The 24954-nt window shown below is 40.6% G+C and overlaps 1 protein-coding gene across 4 annotated transcripts in view; it reads right to left on the bottom strand.

The window, feature by feature from the left end:
* The window catches only part of LYN (LYN proto-oncogene, Src family tyrosine kinase), a 47222-nt gene extending 22836 nt beyond the window's left edge, over nucleotides 1-24386 (bottom strand). Inside the window, exons 1-6 of one of the 4 annotated variants that reach the window (XM_014873092.2) lie at nucleotides 24263-24386; nucleotides 3061-3197; nucleotides 1848-1896; nucleotides 1657-1762; nucleotides 1094-1192; nucleotides 885-988 (exon numbers count right to left, since the gene is read on the bottom strand). In XM_014873092.2, the coding sequence (XP_014728578.1) occupies nucleotides 885-988; nucleotides 1094-1192; nucleotides 1657-1762; nucleotides 1848-1896; nucleotides 3061-3192 (490 nt within the window). In that variant the 5' untranslated portion in view covers nucleotides 3193-3197; nucleotides 24263-24386. Of the gene's footprint in view, nucleotides 1-884; nucleotides 989-1093; nucleotides 1193-1656; nucleotides 1763-1847; nucleotides 1897-3060; nucleotides 3198-23655; nucleotides 23675-23872; nucleotides 23891-24262 lie in introns of those variants that run through there. The other 3 variants (XM_014873094.2, XM_088175122.1, XM_088175115.1) reach the window with 3 other exon arrangements.
* Between the last annotated feature and the right edge of the window lie 568 nt (nucleotides 24387-24954).

Genomic DNA, 24954 nt, shown 5'->3' with positions numbered 1-24954 from the left:
CTCCCTTATCTCTCCTCACACATATATCCAGTGATTCTGGGGGATACTTTGCCTTACTCTCAGTACTCTAAATTCTACCTATGTAGAATTTAGGAGACTTCCTTTGACAACTTCAGTCTTCAGCTGAGAGCATAATGATATGGGCCCATTACAGATGATAGCTAGTCAAGAATCTGCAGGATTAGAGCCAAAAAAGCTACCCTGTGGAGTGGGGAAGCATGACCTGCTGAAAGGCTTCACGTGTCTTCCTCTGGAGGATGCAGTGTTACATCATCCAGCCGCAATATCCATCCAGACTTACAGTCAGAGTCCACAGGCTGGGACAGAACTTCTCATGCTCTTCTCAAAGTCTTGGCAGAAGCGCCTGGAGACTTCAGTAAGCTTTTCAGCACAAAGCTGAAAATTTTGTGTTTACAGCACAAAATTTTACCAAAAAGCTCTCTGAAAAGAACACCACCGCACTGTAGAACTGAAAAACCTCATTATGAACTAACTACAATTTCAAACCTGTAGCAATGGATACAGACTCAATAATGGCAGACCATAGAATGCAGCAGCTACTATTATAGTAACGTGTCTTTCAATAAAGGAGTCACAAACATTAAGAAGAGAAAAGATGCTACTTCATTCATTCCTGCTTTTTGTCAGTGTAATCACACACATAACACTTTTTTCCCCCCCCTTATCTCAGCTTTGGGTGTTAGCCTGCAACTCTCCTCTCTTTTTCTGGTAATTTTCTCATTCTTCTCACTCCTACAGAACTGCAGAAAATTCACACAATAGGATGCACTGCAACTATTCCACACCCAATGCCAATTTTTGGTGTAGACTGACTGCGTGTTTTTATCCCTATATCAACTCCCAAGAACTACCCCAAAACCTACCTTTTAATGTTTCACTTTCTCTGATAAGGAAAGCTCCAGGACCATTTCCAGGAGCCAGGAGCTGTCTTTCAGCATCTTTTCGTGTTATGTCTTTGAAGAACCATCTGAAAAGTATTTCAAAGAGTTAGAACCACCTCTTTCCCCACTCGCAAAGGATACACCACCAAGGTGAAGAAGTTCGCCAGAATTTGGGGACTGGGAGAACTTACTCTTCTGTTTCCAGAGTGTTTACTTTTGCTACATAGTTGCTGGGAATGAAACCTTCTTTTCTTGTTGTGAGAGATTTTGCTCTCCACCATTCTCCGGATCTGAAAAACAAAAACAGTAGTATTCACAGGAAAGGAAAATGATAAATTGTTATTTAGGTTCTTTAGTCTGCTTAGATCTTTGCCCAGGCTGGAAAGAGCACAATCTTTCCTCTGAAGTCAAGAGCCCTGAGAAGCCACTGGCTCCACTCCACTGGATCAGTGTTTGGTCACTGTTACTAATGAGGCCAGCTACCAAGCCAGAGAACCATAGACTCAAAAATGGTTTGGGTTAAAAGGGACCTAAAAGATCATCCCTTTCATGGGCAGGAACACCTTCCATTGCAGCAGGTTGGTCAAAGTCCCATCCAACCCAGAATAACTCCATAAAGCATTTGTATTATCACATGTAAGGGAGCTCACTTATCTTTCATACAACCGTGATATGAGTAGGATATCAAAGCATTGTAGAGGGAATTAGATGAGCCCAAATAAAATATGCAATACAACAATATTGTCATACTTACTCCTCAATAACTTTCAGTTTTTCTCCTTTTTTGAAGGACAAGTCCTCTTCATGAATGCCCTCATAGGGATACAAAGCTACCACAATGACTCCATGCTCCTCTGCGTCTACAAAAGTAGAAAGACAAAAGCACGTTCACATCACTTTACAGGCTGACATGGGCACAGCACACAGATTTCTGTAGAAACATACCTTGACTGATAAACCTCTGTCCTGGTAAGAGCTGTGCTTCTGCATTTGCCTACAATAAAATATGTCTTTAATTAGGCAGTTTTAGATCTTTGTGATGATCTTAAATTACAATTACATATTATGCAGTTGCTTTGGTATCATCTCATATGTCTTATAAGTAAATGCTCAGATTTTTCCCACTGTTATTCAAACTATGTATTATATATAAAAACATTTATTATTTATAAGACAATATAAAAATACAGTAGGTTCCCCTAGATATTAAATTGAGCAGCTCAGACCTTGTGAAGGTGTGGCACAAGCTGTGGGGAGGAAGTTCACAGCTTTGGGACTTCTGCTGAAGAGGCTTTAGGTAGGGCACTTAAGCAGGACAGTTATTACTGTGTAGCTGTCATGCTAAAGAACTACAAGCACTGTTATGCCACTAAGACTGCGCAAGAAAAAAAAAAAGAGTCATTAAAAAAAAAAGGTAGTTTGTGATGTGTGTTCATCAGCTGAGAGCACACTGAGTTCACTGTGTCAGCTGGGGAGAGAGGAGAGCAGGAAGCCATTCCCACCTGCAGAGAGCAGGTCCCTGAACAAGGGCAGTCAGGAGACACAGCTTCCTCAGCACAGCAGAGAAGGTGGGGGGAAAAAAGGTACCAGTCACACTGCAAATTAGCAAACCCACTTGGTACCCAGAAGAATTCCCCATCCCATCACCAGGCAGCACACATGGAACACATGACACTGTTCCTTCTGCAGCACAGTGCTGCTCCCTCCACCACTGCACCCCCACCTACACACCTCAGGCAAGACTGAGTAGTGGCCTTCAGTGAGTAAAGCTGACTAGAGCTGGTAATAGCTGTATTACCAGCCCATAGCTATTAAAAACCCAACACCAAAGATTTAAAAAATGGATCTAAACTATTTCAGGTTTTCTAATGTCATCTAGCATTCTCCTACAGACATAGTTATATCTACTCAAACATTGCCAAGTTACTTTTTTTAGGCAGAAAACTATGACAAACATAAAGTAGCAAACCACCACGTTTTAATTTTTATGCCTCAATGTGCTTATTCATTGAGGGTGAACTGCACAACACTAAAAGCCCAGATGGGGATTAATGATAATTTGAATTTTTTCATGCATATGCTTTGGTTTGAAATTTAAGTAATGCCAGTCATGTTTTGTTCTTGCTACAAGAGTTCTCTCCTGGGACTATCTACTTACTGGCCTTTGCTGTTTATTGGACGTTGGATCCCTCACATAAATAGTTCGTTCAGTTTTACGTACTGGTTGATTCTTCAAATCTAGCCCATCTCCATGCAGATTCTCTTTCCTTTTTGATTTTATACACCCCATATTTCCTGTTGAAATAAAAAAGGTATTAAACAAAATCATTGTGCTGTAAACCAAGCCCTTTCCCATGAAATCATCTGGGCTACATAGTAAAAATGTGCTTCCTTTTCATACAACATAGCTCATGGGAAAAACAACTGAAGGTTAAGCCCATACGCTGATAGCTCTTTTCTGTTGCAAAGGAGAGAAATAACCTCATCTCAATCCACAGATGAAGTAAATAGTTATTTACCATTTCTTCAGATTTTTTATATTTTCTCCCCAGTCTACCACCTTCCTCTGCCCAAACCCTTTGTATCTTTCTGATACTTCTCTGAGCTTTGGAATAGATATAACAAAAATGCAATTATTGTAGGGATAACTTTTATCTGTATATTTTTAAGAAAATACTCTTTTGGAAGACATAGGAAAAAAATCCTGTCCAAATTCTGAGAACTGCAGCTGGAACTAGCAACGCTTGTATCTCCCCACTTCATTTTGCAGATGCCAGTCTAGCAGGGAGCTCTATTTGACTCAAATCCCTGTCTCACATAAGGCTGATGACTTGTGCAGCCCCAGCTCCGTGGCAGACATGCAGCTACTGTGACCTCCAGTAATGCTTCTCCTTGTTCACACGGGTGTGTTGCAGCAGCCTAAAACAGCCGATGTGTGTGCCAGTGATGACAAATCACCACGCAAGGATTTCTTTTTCACTATCATTTAGAAGGCTAATCCTTCTCTCAGGATGTGCATCCATGCTAAATCAGATGAGATACAGCTGTTAGCATCTGCATGACTGGAACCTGACTGCTAATCCCATGATACAATTACCTAGTACTCTAGCAAATATATATACAACATTATCTCTACAATCCTCCCTCCAAGGAGAGTAATTATACTTACTCTGCAAAGAATCCACTATGAATGCTTTTCAACCTTCTCCTTCCTTCCTCTCTCCCTCCTTTCAGGTCAGTGCTCTAATGCTAGGTTCACAGTCACATTTTCCCTTGCAGGCACACAGTCTTGCTCCCCCCTGCCCTAATTAATCTTTAAAGCCAGTTCTTTGAAGAACAATGTAAAACCTAAAATAAGAGCTCGGTGCAAAATATAGGCTCAAGTAAACAAACACAGCTGGAGAAGCTAAGGCAGATATAAGACTCTCATCCTACTTTTACCTTCATCTCTAGGACAGAAAAGGTTCATTGTAGTGTACAGGCAAAGCAGTAGTAGAAGCGTCCATAGGCAGACACAACTGTTTCAATGGGACGGTGCCTTTCAGCTACAAAAATTAACCAGATTGGTCTGGGTTCATATTAAGACTCATACTTTTGTAACAATACCTATGATAATCACAATCCTAACTGATGACAAAAATAAACCAAGGCAAGAAGCAGTCCTGCATGGCAAGTCTCAACTTCAACATCACCTTCATTTAACGTCCTATCCTGCCATTGAGGAAGCACTACATAATGACACATGCACTGTCCTATCCACAGGCAGAGTGTTTTCTTCTAAATATGACAGGAGGATACTTCCTCTCCTACCATTTCTGCAAATTATCTGTCACCTATTGCCAACACATCTTGGATGTCCATAAGATTTCAGCAGTGATCTGTGATCCTGGTTTAAAGTAGCATTAGAACCCATTGCTCCCCTTCTTGTCTTCTCCTGAACTAAAAATAAAAGGAATCCTACAGAAAATCAATAGGCACTGACCAGGCAGAGAATAAGTTTCCTCTTCTTGAGTGTCAACATTTCAGTGTTCCTACATTATTTGAAAGCACTGGAGCACATCTTCATGCAGAAGCTTTCCTTAGAAGCAAACATCTTTAATGCCTAATTTTAATACTTTAATTTTTTTAATGCACAGCTCCATGTGGGTTACATACTAGTTGTTTTGTAATACTGAGAAGGATTTAAAATTTTATTTTATTTATTTATAACTGTGTGAATGTAGATTACTCTTGTCCTGTCATTAATGGTTCATAGGAAATTTCTGTACACCCACAGCCAGACTGGCGTTTGCAAACTCACTCTAGACATCAGGAAGGCCAGTGTTTAATTACCTGCTGTATTTGCAAGATCAGGTATTTATCCACTTAAGTGCTAACCTTTTTGCTCTTGAATAGTTCTGCTTCTACAGAACAAACAGCCTGAAGTGGAGGGCATGAAGTAATTTGATCTAAATTGTCAGCCAAAAATCCGTTTCCCTGTTCCTGTAAGAAAGCTGAGCATATCTTTAGAGACTGCAGCATGCCCAGTGCCAGTGTAAACCCAGAGAAAAGCATTTTTTACTCAGACTTTTTTCTGCAGCTGAAAGCTCATGAGAGCTGTAAGTCAAACCTGCTGTGAGGCTGTGCTGGTAAACTCAAGGTTGGCATTTGTTCATGACAGTAATGACTGATCAGTAATAACTATGCAGAGGTGCTTTGAAATCACATAAAAGTCTACTTGATGTCATGTAAAATCACACAAATACAGTTTGTGAGATGACTCTTGTGATGGCTTCAAACAAAGAGAAGATCTTGAGCCTCATCATGAAGCACTGGTTTTCCTGGGTTCTTTTCCACATAGAAAGTCCACAGTCCCCACAGGACTTAGCTAGTTCTACATGAGCAAAAAGCCCCAACAATTGGTGCTGAAGCCCAACTGGTTTAAGCTGGTTTAAGGTTGTAATTGCCCCTTTCACTCCAGTATAGCCGCAATGATTGAAAATTTAGTAGGAACCAGCTGATAACAAGGTTTTACTTAAAGGTGAGCCCCACACTGCATTCTCCCAAAGCAGCCCCATTCTTGCACTCCAATTCTGCTCCAGAACATGGATTACAGCTTAGCATGTGGGCAACTGCTTCAGGAGTGGGATCCTGACCTAACTAAAATACCAGTGCAGGGAGGAATGTATAAATAAATAAAGCATTTCACTTGTTGTAAATGTTTATTTGCCCAGCGCTCTGTCGCTGTGTCACAAGGAAGTGTTTTGTGCAGATAAAAAGATAAAGAGCATACAGTAAGCAAAGAGCAATACCGAGAGCCCAGCATCACTACAAACCAAACTCCATTATTCCTTATCAGAGATAAAAATAATTTGTACATCAGAGAAAATGCTACCAGTCCCTACTCAGATGTTTCCCATTCCAACAATTCTGCAATATAGGAGACATTACTTCCTATTCATGCTTTTCATTTATTGTCCTGTCCACACCTCTAGACATGGAAGATAAACAGTGAATTAAAAGAAATTCTATTTAACATAGCTGCTAATCTTTATAAATAGATATCTAAAAAGGTAACAGCTTCTCTTTTAACAAAGAGCATACTGTAGTTCATGGCTAAAAGGTAAACACAAGTTAGGTTAACACCTGCAGCAAGGTGACAAGAATCTAGGTTCAGGCACCTCTCAAAAAGCCACAGGAGTATTCATAAGAGCTATCACACAGAGCCTCTGCAGCAGGGTTTTCCAAGACACTGATTTTGGTTTCTGCATTTGCCTTGAACTTTCCCTCTGAATCCCCTATCTCATCTTGCTACTATAGCACTTGGGTCTTAATTCCAAAATGGTTTGGGAGGAGTGGAAGTCAGAAACTAATGCAGCACTCTTCCAGGGTTAATAGCTGCTGTCTGTCCCCAGAAGAGAATTGCTTTATGCACCTTTTTCTATACTTCCAGCAAAGTAGTGTGTCTAAAGGCACAATACTTCCTATTGCAAACAGTCAAGTTTCATGTGACCATCACCTGTCCATCACCATCACCAGCATTTGGGGTTTGGTTTCATCCCAGTGCTTACCCTTTGCATCATCTACAAAGGTGATCTCATTTTTTGTGTTCATAACCATTCTCTTCCTTGTGATTTTGTTACATACAACATGTATATTGTATATTAGTGCATATTAGCAATTATTTCCTAAAAAACCCACTTGAGATGTCTGGTCTTTTCTTGATCATAGTCACATCTTCATGGAAATGATTCTCAAATCTTCATAGATTATACTTTGGCTTTTTCAATAATGAAGTAATTTTAAAAATAATTAGAACTACAATGCTGAGCATACAAGCTCTATTTTATCAAAGAATTATGTATTTTATCCAATAAATATCTACTGTTGAAAAGGTCAGTAATCATATATCTGAACACCAATGCTCTATACGGCTTAGGGTTTTAACACATACATACACACATTTTAATAGATACATAAATAAAAGAAATTTGCATTCAATTGAATACAAAGAGTAAACTCTTCACCTAAACCACAAATAAGAATAAAAAAAATTAAGACCCCCAACTTACTCTGAGTCTTGAATATTGCTTTATATTTAAACTGAATCAAAGAACAGGAAGCAACTGTTTATATCTATATATAAAAACCCAACAGGTTTCACAGCTGGAGTTTTAAGGGGGTTTCGAGAGCAGAGCAGTAAATAGTTTTATTTTTAATACCTCTTTCAAAATTTGAAAACAATACCATTGCCCTCCTCTGTTTTAGATGTTTCATTCTGGCCTTTAATGACAGTTGGTTTGCTGCTACTTTACATGTTATAGTCAGAGGTAACACAGTGATGTCTTCATCAGATCTCCTGAACTCCTGTGCCTTTCCCCCAAGGTCAAGGCAGAAGTGTCTCGAAACTCAGAGTGACCAACTTAGATTAAAACTGCTGGGGAGAAAGGATCATGAACCTGCTCTGCTCAAGGACACAAACACCTGCTTTCTCAGAAGCTCTTCCAACATTCCGTGTCACTTCAATCAACTGTTCAAATTTATAATTCTATGAAAAGAATTCTAAAAAATCTTAAATGTAAGGACTTTATATACCTTAACCATCAGTGCTTACTTTCACTTTACATTGATCTGCTTCCACATCATCTGTGCTACCCAAGTGTTGCCAGGATCTCCTTTATCTCTGTTTTTGGGACTATGAGGAGCACTGTTTCTGGGAAACTTGAGTTCATTTCTGACCCATCATCACATGGCAAAGCAACTGCCAAGGAATACAGAGCAGGAGTTTAACTAGAGGTGGTAAAGCTCAGCAGTGGCTTATCAGTACTGCTCTACACATATTGTGCCAGTGAAGATTTGCCACTAGACCATAGCGAGAATAAGAGTGACAAAAATAAATTATCTATGGTTGGGAGCAGTATGAAAGCAACAATTGAAGAGAAGTTGTTTTCTGTTCCTTGCCAGTCTCAGATAAATATATATAATATATTTATAATATTACCTATCTTTATAGATAATATCTATATAATAGATAGATATATAATATTATCTATAGATACACATTTCAATTTTACTGTAAGTCCTGGCTGATAACTTTCATCAAATTAGATTCATGCAAATGCAGAAATATGGGGTCAGCTTTCATTTTGAGCTTGTTTCACTTCCTACATCTTGTTTTTGACTAGCTAGGGGAACTTAAGCAGTTTCTTCTTCCCTTACCTTTCTGCTAAAATGGTTCTGTATGTCTCAGTCAATCCTTGCCGCGTTTATTTTAGTATCTTTTTAAATTTAGCTTATTTCTGTAGGTCTGGATCACCTCATCTCTGTGTCTCCCAAATGGAATTTATCCATGGATAAACACATACACATGGGCATAGACACACACGGGCATAAATCACCATGTGCTCCCTGCAATGCTTATAGAAAGGATAACCTGAATCTACTCAGTGTTTGGCTGTGACAGACTTGCCCTGTGTAGAATCCCACTGATCCTCAGCCGTAGTCCAGCTGCCAGCATTTAAAAGAAAATGGAAAAATAATGGGGGAATTCTTTTAACTGCTCCAATCTTCTTTGTGGAAAAGATGAGATGAAGTTAAAATAATATTTTGGCATACATATCTATATAAACAGGTGTCACTTAGGTTAATCCCTCAGATTTTCTCTGTATGTCTGTCAGAGCAAGACAACATAGCTATCTAGTTTATCAACCATGATTAGAGCAAAGGACTACAAATTACTCATTGGCAAAGGCAGATCTGTTCTAGGCAGCACAATCACATGGCACAAGCTCAGAAGCAAGTTTGCCATTCTCCATTTTTAGAGAGATTAATGGGTGATGGTGGAGAAGAGCAAAATATTATTGCTGAAACGTTTCAGAACCTCATTCCACTTGGCTTAGAAGTTGTCACGTAAGTCCCAGTCTTAAAAATGTTTTGGAGACAATAATGGCATTTAGCCCTTCATCCTCTTGGGAGACTAGGAAGAAGTCACATCTTTTTCAGTCTCTCTTCTTGACTGTAAAGACCAAACCCTCTTAGTTTTTTCCATTTCCTTTGGTTATCCTAGCAGCTTTCTCCACATCTGTTTCACTCTGAACCTGTCCCTCTCAAGTACAGGAGGTTGGAGCCGCTCAAGTGTTTCAAGATGATTTTCAGCAATGCCTTGAAGCAAATAGTATTACTATTTCTTCCATCTACTAAAATATATCTCAATACATACTCAAAAAATCCCAGAAATTTATTAATGATTTTCACACTTTCATCACACTGGCCTTTCATAATCATATGGCCATCCAAAAAGACATCCAGTTTTTTATCACTTTTCATAACAACAAACTATTGTCACAGCAGGCTTTCCTATCTCCTGTGGCATTATCTTACACCCTGATATTAAATTTCTCCCCATTATTTTCTCAGGCTATTCATCGTGCATGATATTCTCAGCCACCTGTGTGTTTCTAATGCCTCTTAATATCACAAGGGGCCTCACATTTTTTCATTGCAAATGAAAGCACTTTTTAAAAGTCTCAACGTAATGCTAATGTAACACCAGGAAACAGAAAGTGGTCCTGCTAAGAGACTGGTAGTGGTTCCCGTCTGCTGCACTTCCCCTTGCTCCATTTCTTTCACAATTCCTTCCTTAGCAATTGAGACTAAGACAAATTCTACTTTGTCCATGCTCAGATTATTTTTATGCTTTCCTATATCATTTACAGAAAGTATCACCCTACCACGTTCATGCTCCCAAACACCTGCATTCCTACTACACTCATACATCTCCCACATTTCTACTTCCTCTGCAATGCTCAGTTTTGAGCCCTGCACCAGTCTTTCTGCCTCTCCTCTTCAGAGCCCTGATTCCCAACATTAATGCACAAATATCTCAGTCCAGCTAAACCAGTCTGGGTTGGCAGACACCTTCCCTGAATCATTTACCAAGCTGAGTATTGTTCTCAATGAAATTCTCACCACCCATTCCTCTATTGTTTGGTGTCCTGTTTTTCTTTCCCACATTTGCCTTCGTATTGAAATGAAGGGTTAGGACTCTGCAATATTCATACCTCAAGTCCACTTCTTTAAAATAAAAATTCAAGTTACAACAGGGCCAAAAGGTGTGCTGCCGTATAACTATAGTGGAAGTCGACTGTGGATTAGAATAAAATAGAATGGTTTGGGTTGGAAGGGACTTGCAAGATCATCTCGTTCCAAGTTCCCTGCTGTGAGCAAGGACACTCTCCACTAGACCAAGTTACTCAGAGCCCCATCCAACCTTGGCCTTAAACATTTCCAGGGATGTGGCAGCCACAGCTTCTCTGGGCAACATGTGCCAGGGCCTCATCACCATCACAGTACAGGATTTCTTCCTAATATCTAATCTAAACCAGATTTAGTTCAGTCTCTCCATGCCCTTATAGAAAGTCCCTCTCCAGCTCTCTTGTAGGTCCCCTGTAAGTACTGGAAAGCTGCTCCCTGGAGCCTTCTCTTCTCCAGGCTGAACAACCCCACCTCTCTCAGCCTGTCTTCACAGAACAGGAGGAGTCATACAGCAAAAACCCCCCCAACAGCTGACATAAGATCCGAAAATTTTCAGTGAGATTAAATACCTGGAGCTGCCATACTGATGCTGCACTGATGTGTTTCTGGAAAAGGCAGCCCCATTCTGAGCAGTCATATCATATCATATCATATCATATCATCATATCATATCATATCATACATCATATCATATCAAATCAATATTTTCTTCCTATACTCCCCATTTACATTTTTTTTTTTACTAGATGAGGCTTTTTGGTGATGCATTAACCAACATGAACTAACACATTGCTACGCTAAATGGCAAATAAGTGACTTAAGTTATCACATCTCAAATTTCCAATAGGAAGGAGTGCTTTGGTAAAACTAATTCTATCAAAGTGAACATCGTTCCATATTCAAATGGCACTTCCCAACCTTTGCCTGTCTTGCCTTTAAGTGTCCAGGGAGAGGGTAACTTTATTCAGTGCTTGGCTAAAATACACAGTCTTTGCTGGAGTTCATAAATGATAGCATAACACATATAATAAATATCATCATAGTTGGTGACAGGAAAGATAGCTCTAGAAGGGGTGGGAAGCTTTAGCCAAGAAAAAAAATCTATTTTTCTGTAAATTCACTACAGTTTTGTCTAGATTAGTTAAAATCTTGGTTTCATGCAGGAATTTTGGCAGTGGTTAAAAACAAAACACATTGAAGTAAATAAAAATCAGCAAGAAACACTGAAAATAATGTCACTGTGGTGGTATAATGATGTTATAATGCTTTCAGAAGGATGAAAATAAAATCCTGAAACAAAACATCACATTGAAATGAAGCAGAATTTGTACAAAAGACTGAACCTTGTTTATTCAATTGAGGAAAATAGAATTACCAAAACACAAGAAAGTTAATCCACAGAAGACTGTAATTTTGCTAACATTGCATAATAGACTTTATATATTATGAAAATGTTCCAGATTCATTTAGTCCATATTTTTGGCACTAATTTTATACCAAGTCTTACATTAAAATAACATCTGTTTTCTGACCTTATAATACTTGCTTCATTTTATTGTAATCATTTGCCTCAGCTTCATCTTCCAGAATTTTGAATCAATATCAACAATGAATTAATTCACTTTGCCAGCCCTCAGGCAACCACATCTTCCATTTCCTCAGCTTTTTTCCACTGTATTATATCTTTTGAAGATAGGGGAAGAGGTCAAATAACATCTTAATTTGACATAACAGAATAAATACTTCTATCACATTCTTCAAAAGGATCATATGACATGGAACAGAAAAGCTGTGCCAACACATTAACCAACTTAAAGCAAAGGTTCCCAAAGTACTTTAAAGACTTTAAAGTGTAATGCAAGCTATAAGTAAAAATGTCTTTTTCTTGACTGGTTAAAACTCTCAGTAATGACAAACAGCAGCTTCATATAACCAAATCTCCATTTCCAAATGAAAATTTGGCCAAACCACTACATTGAGAAGGATCAACATTCTTCCTAACTATTAGGAAGTGTCCCAATCCAGCTAGCAAACCCCAAGGATGAAATCTATTTTCCAAGTTGAATGTATCTATGACTCACATACTGTTTTTTTCAGCTTTAGATTGATGATTTTGGCCAATAATGTCAGTGTGCTAAATTTTCAGTAGTCTATATTTGCCCTGCACTTTATGTATGTCTATGCCTGCCACTAGGATAAGGATCCTTCTCCACTCCTTTTCAGTGATTAGAGCAATAACTGTGATATAGGAACTACCCATAAAATACCCATAATGTGGTACTACCCATAAAAAAAAACAAAGGCATTGGAGAGAGGTCCAGGAGTAGCCCAAAGGTATTCATCCTCATAACAAGTGACATGATGGAAGGATAGGACAAGCTTCACACAGTTTCTTTGGAGAACACAGATCTGGGAACTACTCTTCTTCACTCCCAACAGTGCTTACCCTGCTATTCATCCTCCCCTTCTCCTTCACAGCACTTTGCCTCCCACAACAAGGTGTGGTTGAGAGATGTGGAACCAGAGCTTCTATGTGAGTCCAAAAGGCTTGATTCATGCCCACAGTGGCTTTACTCAGGTGTTGATTTCAACATACTGTTTGATATATTGGAAAGCAAAGGCACAGCCACACAAATCATCTGAGTATTACTGTGCAGAGCCCCATGCCTGCATTTACAATGTGACACACGAAAGAGAAATGAGAGCTTCTCCCTGTTTTCACTGAGCCTCAGAAGACAAGAAGGGGCAAAGTGAACAACTTGCTAACTCATGATGAGTTTGGGGAATCATCACCAGGCTGCACCCCAATGAGCTCTTCAGCTGAAATGTGTTCCTCTGCCTTCTGCAGAAGGTGCAGAGGAGGGTATATTTGCAGGTAGCAGCTGATACTTGAAACTTTTGTCTCCTTCAAGGCAGTCTAATGCTCAACTTCCACATGCCTGGACAAATGGATTGATGGGACTCTTGTTGAAGCAAATTGTTAATAGGTACTAGGACTAAGGGGAGAGGATAGTTATTTATGAAGGTGGCCTTCAACTAATTAATATGTTGTTGGCAAAAAGACTATTTTGCAGATGTGATTTCTTGAAGTGTGCCTGTAATTCAAGCCCACTGTTATATTGCAAAGAGAATGCAAAGATCATGAACGTTAGGAAATTATCACAACATAAAATCATAGAATTGTTAAGATAGGAAAAGACCTCTAAGATCATCAAGTCCAAACTATGTCCCTAGCTGCCACGTTTAGTGAGGTATTTTGAATGCTTTTAGGGATGGAGATCCTACCACTGGGCAGCCTGTTCAAACACCCAACCACACTGTCAATGAAGAAATTTTTCCTAATATCCAATCTAACTCTCCCTTGGCACAACTTGAAGCAATTTCCTCTTGTCCGTCACTTGCTGCTTGGAAGAAGAGATCAAAGCCTACCTGCACACAACCTCCTTTCAGGGCTTTGCAGAGAGTGGTAAGGTCTCCTCTGAGCCTCCTTTTCTCCAGTCTAAACACCCCCAGTTCCCTCAGCCACTCCTCATAGGACTTTGTTCCAGACCCTTCCCCAGCTCCACTGCCCTTCTCTGGACTTGCTCCAGCACCTCAATGTCCTTCTTGTAAGGAGGGGCCCAGAACTGACCCCAGGATGTGAGGTGTGGCCTCACCAGTGCTGAGTCTAGAGGGACAATCCCTGACCTGGTCCTGCTGGCCACATCATTGCTGATACAGGCCAGGATGCCACCAGGTTGGCTCATGTTCAGCTGGCTGCTGACCAGCAACCCCAGATCCTTTTCTGCCAAGCCAATTTTCAGCCTTTCTGCCCCCAGCCTGTAGTGCTGTGTGGGGTTGTGACCCAAGGGTAGCACCCACTACTTGGTTTTATTGAATATCATGCAACTGACCTCAAGCCATCAATCCAGCCTATCCAAATCCCTCATCACATCAACAAAAACATGATGGAGTACAGCAAATTCACAGCCAGCATGTCCTGATGAAGGTTTTGAGGGTGGTCTCATAGAAAGTATGCCACTTCTCCTTTGGGTTTATCTTCTGTTTTCAGTGTGTTTAATAAAAGAGAGAAATGGGGAACAGAACATTAAGTGCATATTAGCTTTTGTTCTTTCAAACTTGGGTAACTATATCCCCAAGGAATAAATCAATTTTTATAAACCTTACCTTGTTTCATGCATTCTACAATCCACCTTCAACATGGATTATGACAGTTATGGCTAAATCAGGGAAGAATGACTTCTGTGTCAATGGATCCTAATTGTAACAGCCTTGTCATTGTGTAACTCATATTGCTTTGCCCCATTCTGCTTCATTGGTCAGAAGGCTTCTTTGTCTGCTGTCAACTCCATGTTTGATTGCTGATATGTACTCATGAATAGACTTGCAATTAATCACAGCACTCTTGTTATAACAGCATCATATTATGTCTTGAGCATATCTAAATCACTGAATTACACAAAAGAGAAGCAGATTTTTTTTTTCACTATCTTCAAATACCAGCATACATTTAAATTGTAAAGAAGTCACTTCTCCAGCAGATTGTATTGTGTTTCATTAGCTGCACAGCACTACATATACACAGACCTCTCCTGAAACAGAGGACATTGTACTGGGATATGTTATATGGATTAAAGAATGGATTCTACGCTCATATAAAAACTTGGGGTTAAATCATTCATGCTGATGCGAGCTAACACTCAAAGTACAGTTCCTCCTGAAAGTTTGCAAACATTGTTTGCTCAATTATCATTGAGCAAGTTTGCTCAAGTTGCAAGAGGAAACTGCAAGACTCCTCAAAAAAAAAAAATCACCATCAAATCCGGTGCCACTAAATTACGTGGCAGAAATGAAATTTTTTGCTGTTTAATCTTTTCAAGGATACTAGACCAGCATTCAGCACTAACTGTATAAGTATCCACAGGAACCACCTTGTCTCATTCTCACTGATGTTTAGCAGCAGAATCCCCCTTAACTTCAAGTGTGTAAGAACATCCTCCAGGTTCTGGCACTTCACAGAAGCCTATTTATAACTCATTTATTTTACTTAATTTAAACTCTGTTAATTATATTCCTTCACGGGTATGAATCTAAACTAGGAATGTACCAGTTGGTTTCTCACCCAGCTTAGTGAATTGTTTCAAGCAACTGTTGCAATTTGTCACACATGGTGTAGCACCAAAGGGTATCATCTGAACCAACAGTTTGCTGCAAACATGATAAATAGAATTAAAAGAGCTCTATGATTAGGAATTCTGGGAGGTTTTTAGATTAATTCCTTGAGATCAGAGGGGTTTTTTAATAGATACAAGTACACTTCTCTTAATTCTACCAAACATATCCTGAGGGGCTGCAAGATCTCAGCAATTCTGGTTTGAAAACCTGTCATGTAAAGAGGGAAGCATGCTCTAACTGAAGCCTTGAGAAACTACACGCTCAAGCTAGGGTGGCAATAAGAGTGTAAAAGGAAATACCTCACTGAAGGAAATATGTCACTGAATGAACGTGAATAAGAATTCACATCCAAGTTTCTAAGCGTATTTTTCACATTTATTGCACACATGAGCACGAATAAGAAGTTTCTCTAAAGTTAACCAAAATTAGAAATATTTTACATGCCTTCTATTTTCAAAAAGGAGTGAGAATGAGAATCTGGAAGCTCTCTTTGAAGGAAAGATTTAAATACCTGGTGTGACAGTTCACTTGACTGCTTTTGCTTCAAAGGTTCTAAGGAAGAACTGGAGTGCTCCTATTTTAAACACAGGTATGTCTTTGCAGATGATCTTTCTCAAAGGCAAGAATGAACAGTTTCCCATATTACCAGGAGAGCAGCTATGCAAGGATATTAACTTGATTAAAGTTCTCCTATATTTGAGAGAAATTATTCTATACTAACAGAAGATCTGACTAGGAGACTGACTTAAAGATGCACATTGCATTTGCTCAATATGCTAATTTATTTCATTTTCAAAAACTGATTAATAATTTGACCTCTGCTACTATTTCAACTTTCCCTTGAAATTTGTTTTCTCACTCTAAAAACAACCAACATTTTTGTATTCACAACATACCACTACTGGACTGTGCAGCACTTAGTATTTTCTGTTGTTTCTAGTCCTGTTTAATGGTCAGTTGATAGCAGATGAAGACCCAGCAGTTACAACCATATCAAGTTTCACTGCACCAGGCTCTGATCGTGCAAGTGACAGCACACAGCTTGCACAAGCTTGACAGATTTCAGGAGACTCACACCAGGACTTTTGCACAAAAGGCAGCACTCAGACCTTAAAAAATAGGCCAGCACTCACCATAATTCTAGCAGACTTAGACTCACAGTAAACAGAAGGACCATGACAATAATTTTCACATTCATACTGCAGACTGTGAGAATTTCACAGCGCTATGATTATAACCATACTGGCTGCTCATTAAAGTTTATAACCTTTGTAACTCCACATAAGTCAAGTATACAGCTCACAGACAGGACATGTGAGTATGCCATACTTTGAAAAACTGCCTTAGATTGTGCAAAAGCCCCAATGTTTAAATGTGACTTCAGCACTCATGGGCCATGCAGCGAACTTTCAATGCAAGAACCAAAACCAAATCAGTGTTCACAGTGGTTATCCAAGTTTGTTTCAGAACAATAAATAGTCCACAACTTGCATTTTAATTTCACAGTATTAAGTGTTGTGCAAAGAAGATGCTTTAAAAACTGGTAAGACTTCTTCATTGTTTGGTCACACATGGGAAGTTCTCAGGACAACACAAACCATATCAGAAAAGGTGTAGGAGAGGAGGCCAAAATCCCTAAGAAATCAGAATTAGGGTTGATACTGAGAAACAAATTAAGCAGGAGGACTGTAAAGCAAAGAGACAAAAAGAGAAAAAGCAATCAAATAAGAATGCAAAGGAAAATAACGAATTGGGTAGAGACAATTATAGTCCCTAGGAAAACACATATTCTCAATCAGTATGACAAGATACAGAACATGTAATAATCATATGTATTCTGTGCTCCAAGGAGAAATTGACACATTCCTGTGTCACACCATACAAACCACCTGCTTTTATTTCAGGAGTAAGGAAAAGGACCTTTCACTCATCCAAACCTAGTCCAATACATATGATTTGAATAAGCTACTCAAATGCATTTTTCACACTTGTAGCCCTACTTAAATGCTCCATTAAGAGCAGAAGTATCTTACCTGAAACAGCCTTCTCTCACTTGTTCACTCTAACAAAACTCTTTTCTGCTGATGCCAGCTCCATTGAACTGGGTTTTTCTAAATTTGCACTGCCTTCTCAAAGCCAAATTTCTTGTTTCACTTTCTGTGGGGTCAGTGCTTGGGACACACCAACACCAATGAGCACAGAACATCAATCCTGGAGCAAGAGTTGTTGTCTCAGCACCACATCCCCACAATACCAAGACTTGATTTCTTCTCCACAGGCCAGCACACATGCTGATAAATCCATGCTCTGCTTCCCTGAACCAGAAGTGTTTACAAGGAGGGTCAATGCTGGCTCAAAAGCTTTTTACATCTGCCACTACACAGCACACAAAAACCTGCATGCAAAAGAAAAGAAACTTGACTGGAAAAGGTCAAAGCAGCATCAAAAGAAGGGCAGACAAAGAGGCAGGGGACAATCCACACTGACCATTTTCAAGGCAGAAACCTGTTTTAAGTCAGTTTGAGGTCACAATTTTAAATCAGACGTGTCAAACAGCAGTTAGCTGTCTCTCAAGATCAATTACAACTACACATAAACTGTACACAGAAGAATCTCGCTGAGCATCTATAGAAGTATAAAGTTGCCCTTAAACAAGGCACAGCCTTAAAATACTTTGAAGACCATGTCAGTACTTCCAGGTTGGTACTCCACTGGACTTCATATCTCTTCAAGAGGCTGGGGGTACATATTTCTGGATGTGTATTCCCTAATAAGTGGTTTACAAATGATAATCGGCTTATGAAAGGTGCTAAGGCTTACTCTTCCAGACAGGGAAAAGAAAATTTGCTGCAGACATCTAAGTCAAGGGGTGAAATATACAGTTTCTAACACTGACAGTCCTGAATACAAAGCTGGAGAGAAAGAAATGGCAGAATGATGGGAGAAGAAAAAAAGGAAATGGTGGTAGGGAGTACTCTTACAGCAGGGTAAAGACTGAAACATGGATTTTTCCAGGAAACTGGGGAGAAAAAGCCTCAAACAAACAGCACATAATTACTAATGAAGACATTTGAGGCAGTGTGGGTCAAGGACTTTTTTGGAAACACTGGTAATCATTATGGCAGAGGGAGGGGAACTGCTCCCAAGGAAATTTAGCAGGAGATTTTGAGAAGAGGCAAACTCTCCTGGCCAGGCATAGTGGGGACACTGCTGTCTACTGCCTGCCATCAATCAGGCCATCTACATCCAAAGAGAAATGGGCTTAGAATTCACTTCAGCATGACTTGGTGTTTCTCCATTGGTGCCAGGACAGCTGCTGCAATCTCTCTTGAAGCCAGTGCAAATACAGCTGGACAGGAAAAGAAGGACAAATTGCCACACCAGCAATCCAGCAGATGATTGCTTAAAAGGCAGGTTTTCTAACACCCATCACGGGCTGCAATGCTTCCCTTCAGCCTTTGCACAGTTCAGCACATCTTTTGCAATGGAGTTACAAAAGTGTACTTTGAATCTCATTTGCACATTCTGCTACATCACAATGGCACATTCAAATGACTCTTGCAATGTATTTTGAACAAGTTGAACACAGAACGTCCAATATAGGATTTCCTCTTTTCCCTGCCCATCCCCTTCCTGTTTGTTTACTAAAAACTTTCACTTCCTCAGTGACACTGACACCAGCTCTCGCGATCACTTAAGCCTGGTTCTCCAGTCCTTGTCCACTCACACCTGAATCACAGCTCCCCAAGGCATTCAGAACTTAGTGAAGGGTTTTTAAAATCCATCAAAACACACAGTAGGGCTGGGGCTGTCCTGGAGAAAACCAGTTTCTGTCCACTGGATCTAATGAATATAAACCTCATGATTCTGGCAAGGGACACCTTGAGCAGGCAATTTCAATATATCCAATACATGTGCATATTCAGATAGATTCAACAGATTCAGGTCTTTCCCTACTCAGTTGATACTACCAGGAAATATTCTTTTTGTCTGAATACAGTAGAACTTAGTCATAGGTCAGACCTACTGATTTATAAATGTGTTACCACTACACAGGAATTCATTCAAACATATTCTTTAACTTTTGGTATTAATTTAGTTCTACGCCCCTAGTACAGTCGTACATGGAAAGAGAAAACCTGCTTAGCAGCCCTAATATACTTCTGTACTAATTCCTGTGATACCATATTTACTACAGTTTAAACCTAAGATAAAACCCGAATAAGATTTCATAAAAAAAAAACAACGAAAAACCAGATTTGTATTCACCTATCTGTACAAACTAATGAAGGAAATATGAAAAAAGCAATAGATTGTAGATACCACATCAGAAAGCCCACTTAGCAGATTATGCTTTTCTTGACGAACTTCCTGAAACAGCTTTTTTTAACCAACAAAGGAGAAGTTAAAAGCACATCTCAGAGGGAGTCCTTTCCCTTCAAAATTTTATCATTTCCATACTTAGAGCAGCCCTCTAATATGGAGAAAATTGCAAAAAGTGCCATTGCAGAAGAGTAGCTGCATCCCATACTTCAACACCTGTCATGAACTATCACACGTTCCAGTTTAAGATTTCACTATTTCCTATCACAGCTGGCCTTTGCAAATTAAAGTAAGAAATTCTACAATATGTCAGCCACAGGAAGAAGTAGCCTTCTGCCACAGAGACCATAGAGGAAGAAGGACACTTTGTTCAGACTGTTTATCATTGGAGTCCTTTGAACTGAAGACGTAAGACAAGTGTGCTGCGCAAACACAGGAACCAATTGTAGATACTTAAGATGCCAGCAGTTTGAAAAAGATAGGCAATGCTGACCAAAGGGAGAGCAAAGGCTGGCCTGGACAGTACTAGCCCACTCTTTTAACCCATCACAGAAATGAAATCTACCCATTATCCCTCCACCTTTCCCTAGAGTCTTCCTTCTTTTCTCCCCAGCAAAGTGTTACTGTCAAAATACCATTTTTCTTCTGACATTTGCCTGACAAAAGTAACCAGTCTATTTACCTCTATGAGTCGTTCTTTAGGGCACAAAAAGAAAAACAAGTATCTCATAAATATTTGGAGGAAATGTTTCCAGCACACGATGAGTTCTGCCTTCATGTTTTGTTTCACAAATTCACATTTTTCAGGAAAGATGTTGAACTCAAACGTGAATAATTCAGTATCGGAAATTACAGCATTTAATGACAATGTCAACAGGAAATGTATCTGAATCAGGCAAAAATAAATATGAAAGCACAGACATTTCCATCCTTCCCTGAAGGACAATGAAGTTTAAACTAGGAAGAGTAACACTAAGGACAGTTACATTGCATTTGTCTTTTATTAATACAGGCTGATTTCTTTGAGAAGGCACCATTACTGTTTACAGGGTGGCAGACTTCTTCACCCCGTATGCATCATTAAAGACTGTTTGCATACAAATGCAATGTTACATTTTTATCTACAGTTTCCTGTGGTATGGCTTAGCAAGTCTCGAAGCCTTTCTTATTACACCATCTCGAGCATTCCTACACTCTCATTAAAGAGGGGAGAGAAATAAATGGGAGAAATAGGAAGTAGGAATAAGATCAACAGGACAAAAAATCCTAAATCGCAGCTGGGCAACTGGGCATTCTATAGAATGAAGCCTTTTTGCTTAGAGACCAAAATCCTAGAGAGGCAATATAATAATAAATGCAGCTTAACAGTCACATGGTTTGCTGGAATTATTTACACACTCGCCTCCATAGCTTCAAAAGGAAGTATTCCCTGCATATAAAGCTCACACAGCCCTCAGGATCCCCAGCCCACAGATTCTCCTCCCATCCCTTGCATTAGCACATGACAGCTCACATCCTTCTGGGATCTCTGTGGCAGCAGATATCCACCTCTGTGTACAGCCATGCTACTACAGCAGATTGCTAGGAATCCTAGGTTGCACCTAAGTCTTACCCCACTAATTAGTTAGTCAGTTAGTTAGTTAGTTAGTTAGTTATTCCCCACGTGCTTGTCTTGTGTGTTCACTCAGTTTTGAAAAGGGCTTCGTGAACCCCGAGAGTAAAAATGGCTTTGCAACTCACTGGACAGAAGAAAAAAGGAGGAAGACCTCATCCTCTCCCCAGACCACCTAGCCCTTTGACAAAAACAAAAATTGTCTCATCATCGACATGTGTTCATCCCAAAACCTCAAAATTCCTACTAACATTCAAAATAACATGCAGAGTAGAGGTAGGCAAACATTTCCTTTTTGTGACAGCAATGGAATCACATCTGAGATTAAATAAGGCAGCACTTAAACTTTCCCAAGTAATTACAGAGAGGTTGATGTTGCTCTCTGATATCTGCTCTCTGTCCCACAAGAAGGGCCAGATGTAGCATCTCTGATTTGGTGAGACACCTCACTGCAGAACAGGTGCTGAGCTGAGCCAGGAAGACCTTGGACTTGTTTTCATTGTCTGTCACAGGAATTGTTTCCTGCAACACTTACGGTTCTGTGATGCCATTTAGCTTATAGCAGTCAAAAAGGCCATAGGAAGAGAGGTCACTTCAATTACATAGATAAACTGGGAGGGAAAAGTACTATGAAATAGTTACTTATACATTTGTAAGCACTTATCTATTCATAAATACCTGCAAGGAATAGTTTCACATTCATGGAAACTCTCTTGAAAAGGGTAATATCAAACCCCATAGTATTAAACAACTTAAAGGCAACAGGGTTTAACTTTGCATTGTAAAGTTTCACAATTGTTTTGTCAGAAAGAGCCATTGCACAACTCCACTGGTCAAGGGGCTTAAAAACAAAGGCCCAAACCTTACCATGTCTTCTGTATATTTCTGTAGGAAAATCCTCTTATTTACTCAGAAATACAGAAAAGTAGAATAATTTTAAGTCAGCCAGCTACTGTACAAAGATGATCTTTCTACATCATCATGGTTAAAAAAAGTTAATAACACACAATTAAAATAGATTTTGATGTTATTAAATACTTCTTTCCTAACTAGTGTGTAGCTCACAAAGTTGAAACAGAGAAAGAAAAAACCTTTCAATCTCAGAAGAGATACATAAAATGAGACATCTTTTGATCTCACAGTTCATTAATTTCAATCCTTCTCCAAGGTTTCATAACATCCTATTAACAGTATCTAGCTGATTTCTACCCTGTTGCTACTTTTTCAGAGAAAACGATTTAATTTTTTTCCTCGTCCATACTTTCAGTGCTGTTGATAATACAAAAAAGGTAACACCTATTCTGTCCTCAATTTTGGGTTGGAATCAATCCACAGAAACACAATCTGACTCTCCTTTCGGTAAAACTGAGCTATGTTTTCCCAACATAGCTTTGCAATTTCTCAACACATATCTTCTGCTTTTTGTTTTAACTCTGTGGTGATACTGTGTTGAGTGCAGGCTTATCTACCTGGCACTTGTACTTTACAGATCTTTTCAAGTAACATTACAATTCCTAAATTGCAAAAGTCTTACAGGTACTTGATAGGATCAAGCTTAAAAAATTTAATTTTCAAGTATTACAATGTCCTAAAATACATTAAGATTGGTCAGAGTGTTTCCCTTCCAAGGTGGGAACGAAAGGCAAGAGATGGGATATTGATTATAGGTTTCAGATTAAACCAGCTTTGTGCTCCCCATGTGTATCTGTGGGAATACGATCTGGCTAAACAAGTTTTGAGCGTTAATCTCTTCGGTCTTTAGTGCCAACAGAGGGGAGCAAGGCAGCGAGAAGAGTTCGTGCCAACCCATTCACTGCAAACACTTGAAAGATGCAATTTCCACAGAAACTCTAAACTGCTCTACTGAAGGTATGGCATCAGCTCCTAAACCAAAACTGTAAGGAGAAAAGCCTTCAAGACCATTCCTCACATATATAGTACCTATAATAGTAATCTGCAAACACCGCACACCAAACATCACAATACCATTTTCTCATCTTTCTTTTAATTCCAAGTACATTTGAACATACAGTTAAGAGGAAAAAGCTTTGACTTCCAGAACGCACCAGAAATTACGCTCCTAGAAAAAAGCAGTGTAAGAAGGGATACCCAAGGATCACATCACCTCACCTCAGTAAAGGCTATCGTTTCGGCTTGAAGCGCCGACTGCAGACTTTAACCAGCTAATTTCACACGTTCACCGGCACGAAACAGCCAGAAGGCACCCGAGCCCTCCGGATCACAGCAGAAAGCCAGGCAAAGGGGTATCAGATAAACCATGCTTTTGAGAATTATTATTATTTATCCCAAAAACGGTTATCTCCCTTAAGACCCCATCCAGTCCTACCGGGCACGTCGGGCGGCAGCGGCGCCTCCTCGAGGGGGGAGAAGCCAGGGAGAGCCGCCCGGAAAGCGCCGGGTCCCGCCGCACCGCACACCCCACTCCGCACCGCACCCCCCACCGCACACCGCACACCGCACCCCGCACCCCGGACCGCACCGCACTCCACACCGCACACCGCACACCGCACACTGCACCCCGCACCGCACTACACCCCGCACCCCGGACCGCACCGCACCCCGTACTCCGCACCGCACCCAGCACCCCGCACAGCACGCACCGCGCCAGGCGGAGCGGGGCGGGGGCAGCACGGCCGGGCAGGCTCCGCGGGACCCCGCGGGAAAAGCGGGGCGAGCCGGGAGCGCCGCTCCCGGGGGAAGGCACTCACTCACTTACTTTCCCGGGCGCGCCAGCCGAGGAACAGCGAGCGCGGTGCGGGGTGCGGGGTGCGGGGTGCGCGCCGGGGCGCGGAGCGGTGTCCCGGCGGCAGCGGCGGGGCCGGAGCGCTGCTGTCGCTGCGCGGGCGGGGCGCGGCCCGCGGTTGGTGCGCGGCCCGCGGTTGGTTCGCAGCCCGGTTACTTCCTGCTGCCGGGGAACATTTGCATGTGGTGGACAGCGGGGAGAGCAGAGAACGGGGGGCGGCCCCGGCTCCTCGGCTGGGGGCTGTGCCGGGGACGAGGTGGGGCAGGGGCTGCGGCGGGGTGTCTGCTCCCTCAGAGCGAGCATCATGAGGGGAGCGATACTCCTCTAAAAGTTACAGCTAAACACAGCCCTGTTAGTCTGAGAGGCAAAAAAGGCTGTCTTGTTCCACCAACAGCCAAAATACCATCTTGAACTCCAAAAATCCACTATAAGCAGCTTCTAAGGTCCATTGGAGGCTTGGCTGAGAGAAACGAAGAGCAAGTAAGCTTATCTTTCAATGTTTCATTTCTTTCTAGAACGATTTACAAGCCTGCTGAAAAGTGAAATAAAAATCTCACAGGTCAGCAAAACAGGAAATATAAAGGCGTGGACATAACAGCCAGAGGATGCAGGTGAAAAGCTTTGCAAGAACTAGAGTCGAGGTGTCGTGTGTATTGCCAGACCAC

This window comes from Sturnus vulgaris, chromosome 1 (assembly GCF_052056855.1).
Source record: "Sturnus vulgaris isolate bStuVul1 chromosome 1, bStuVul1.hap1, whole genome shotgun sequence".
Classification (NCBI taxonomy): Eukaryota; Metazoa; Chordata; class Aves; order Passeriformes; family Sturnidae; genus Sturnus; species Sturnus vulgaris.
The sequence above is the reverse complement of the archived record's forward strand: the minus strand, read 5'-3'. Positions and strand labels throughout refer to the sequence as shown.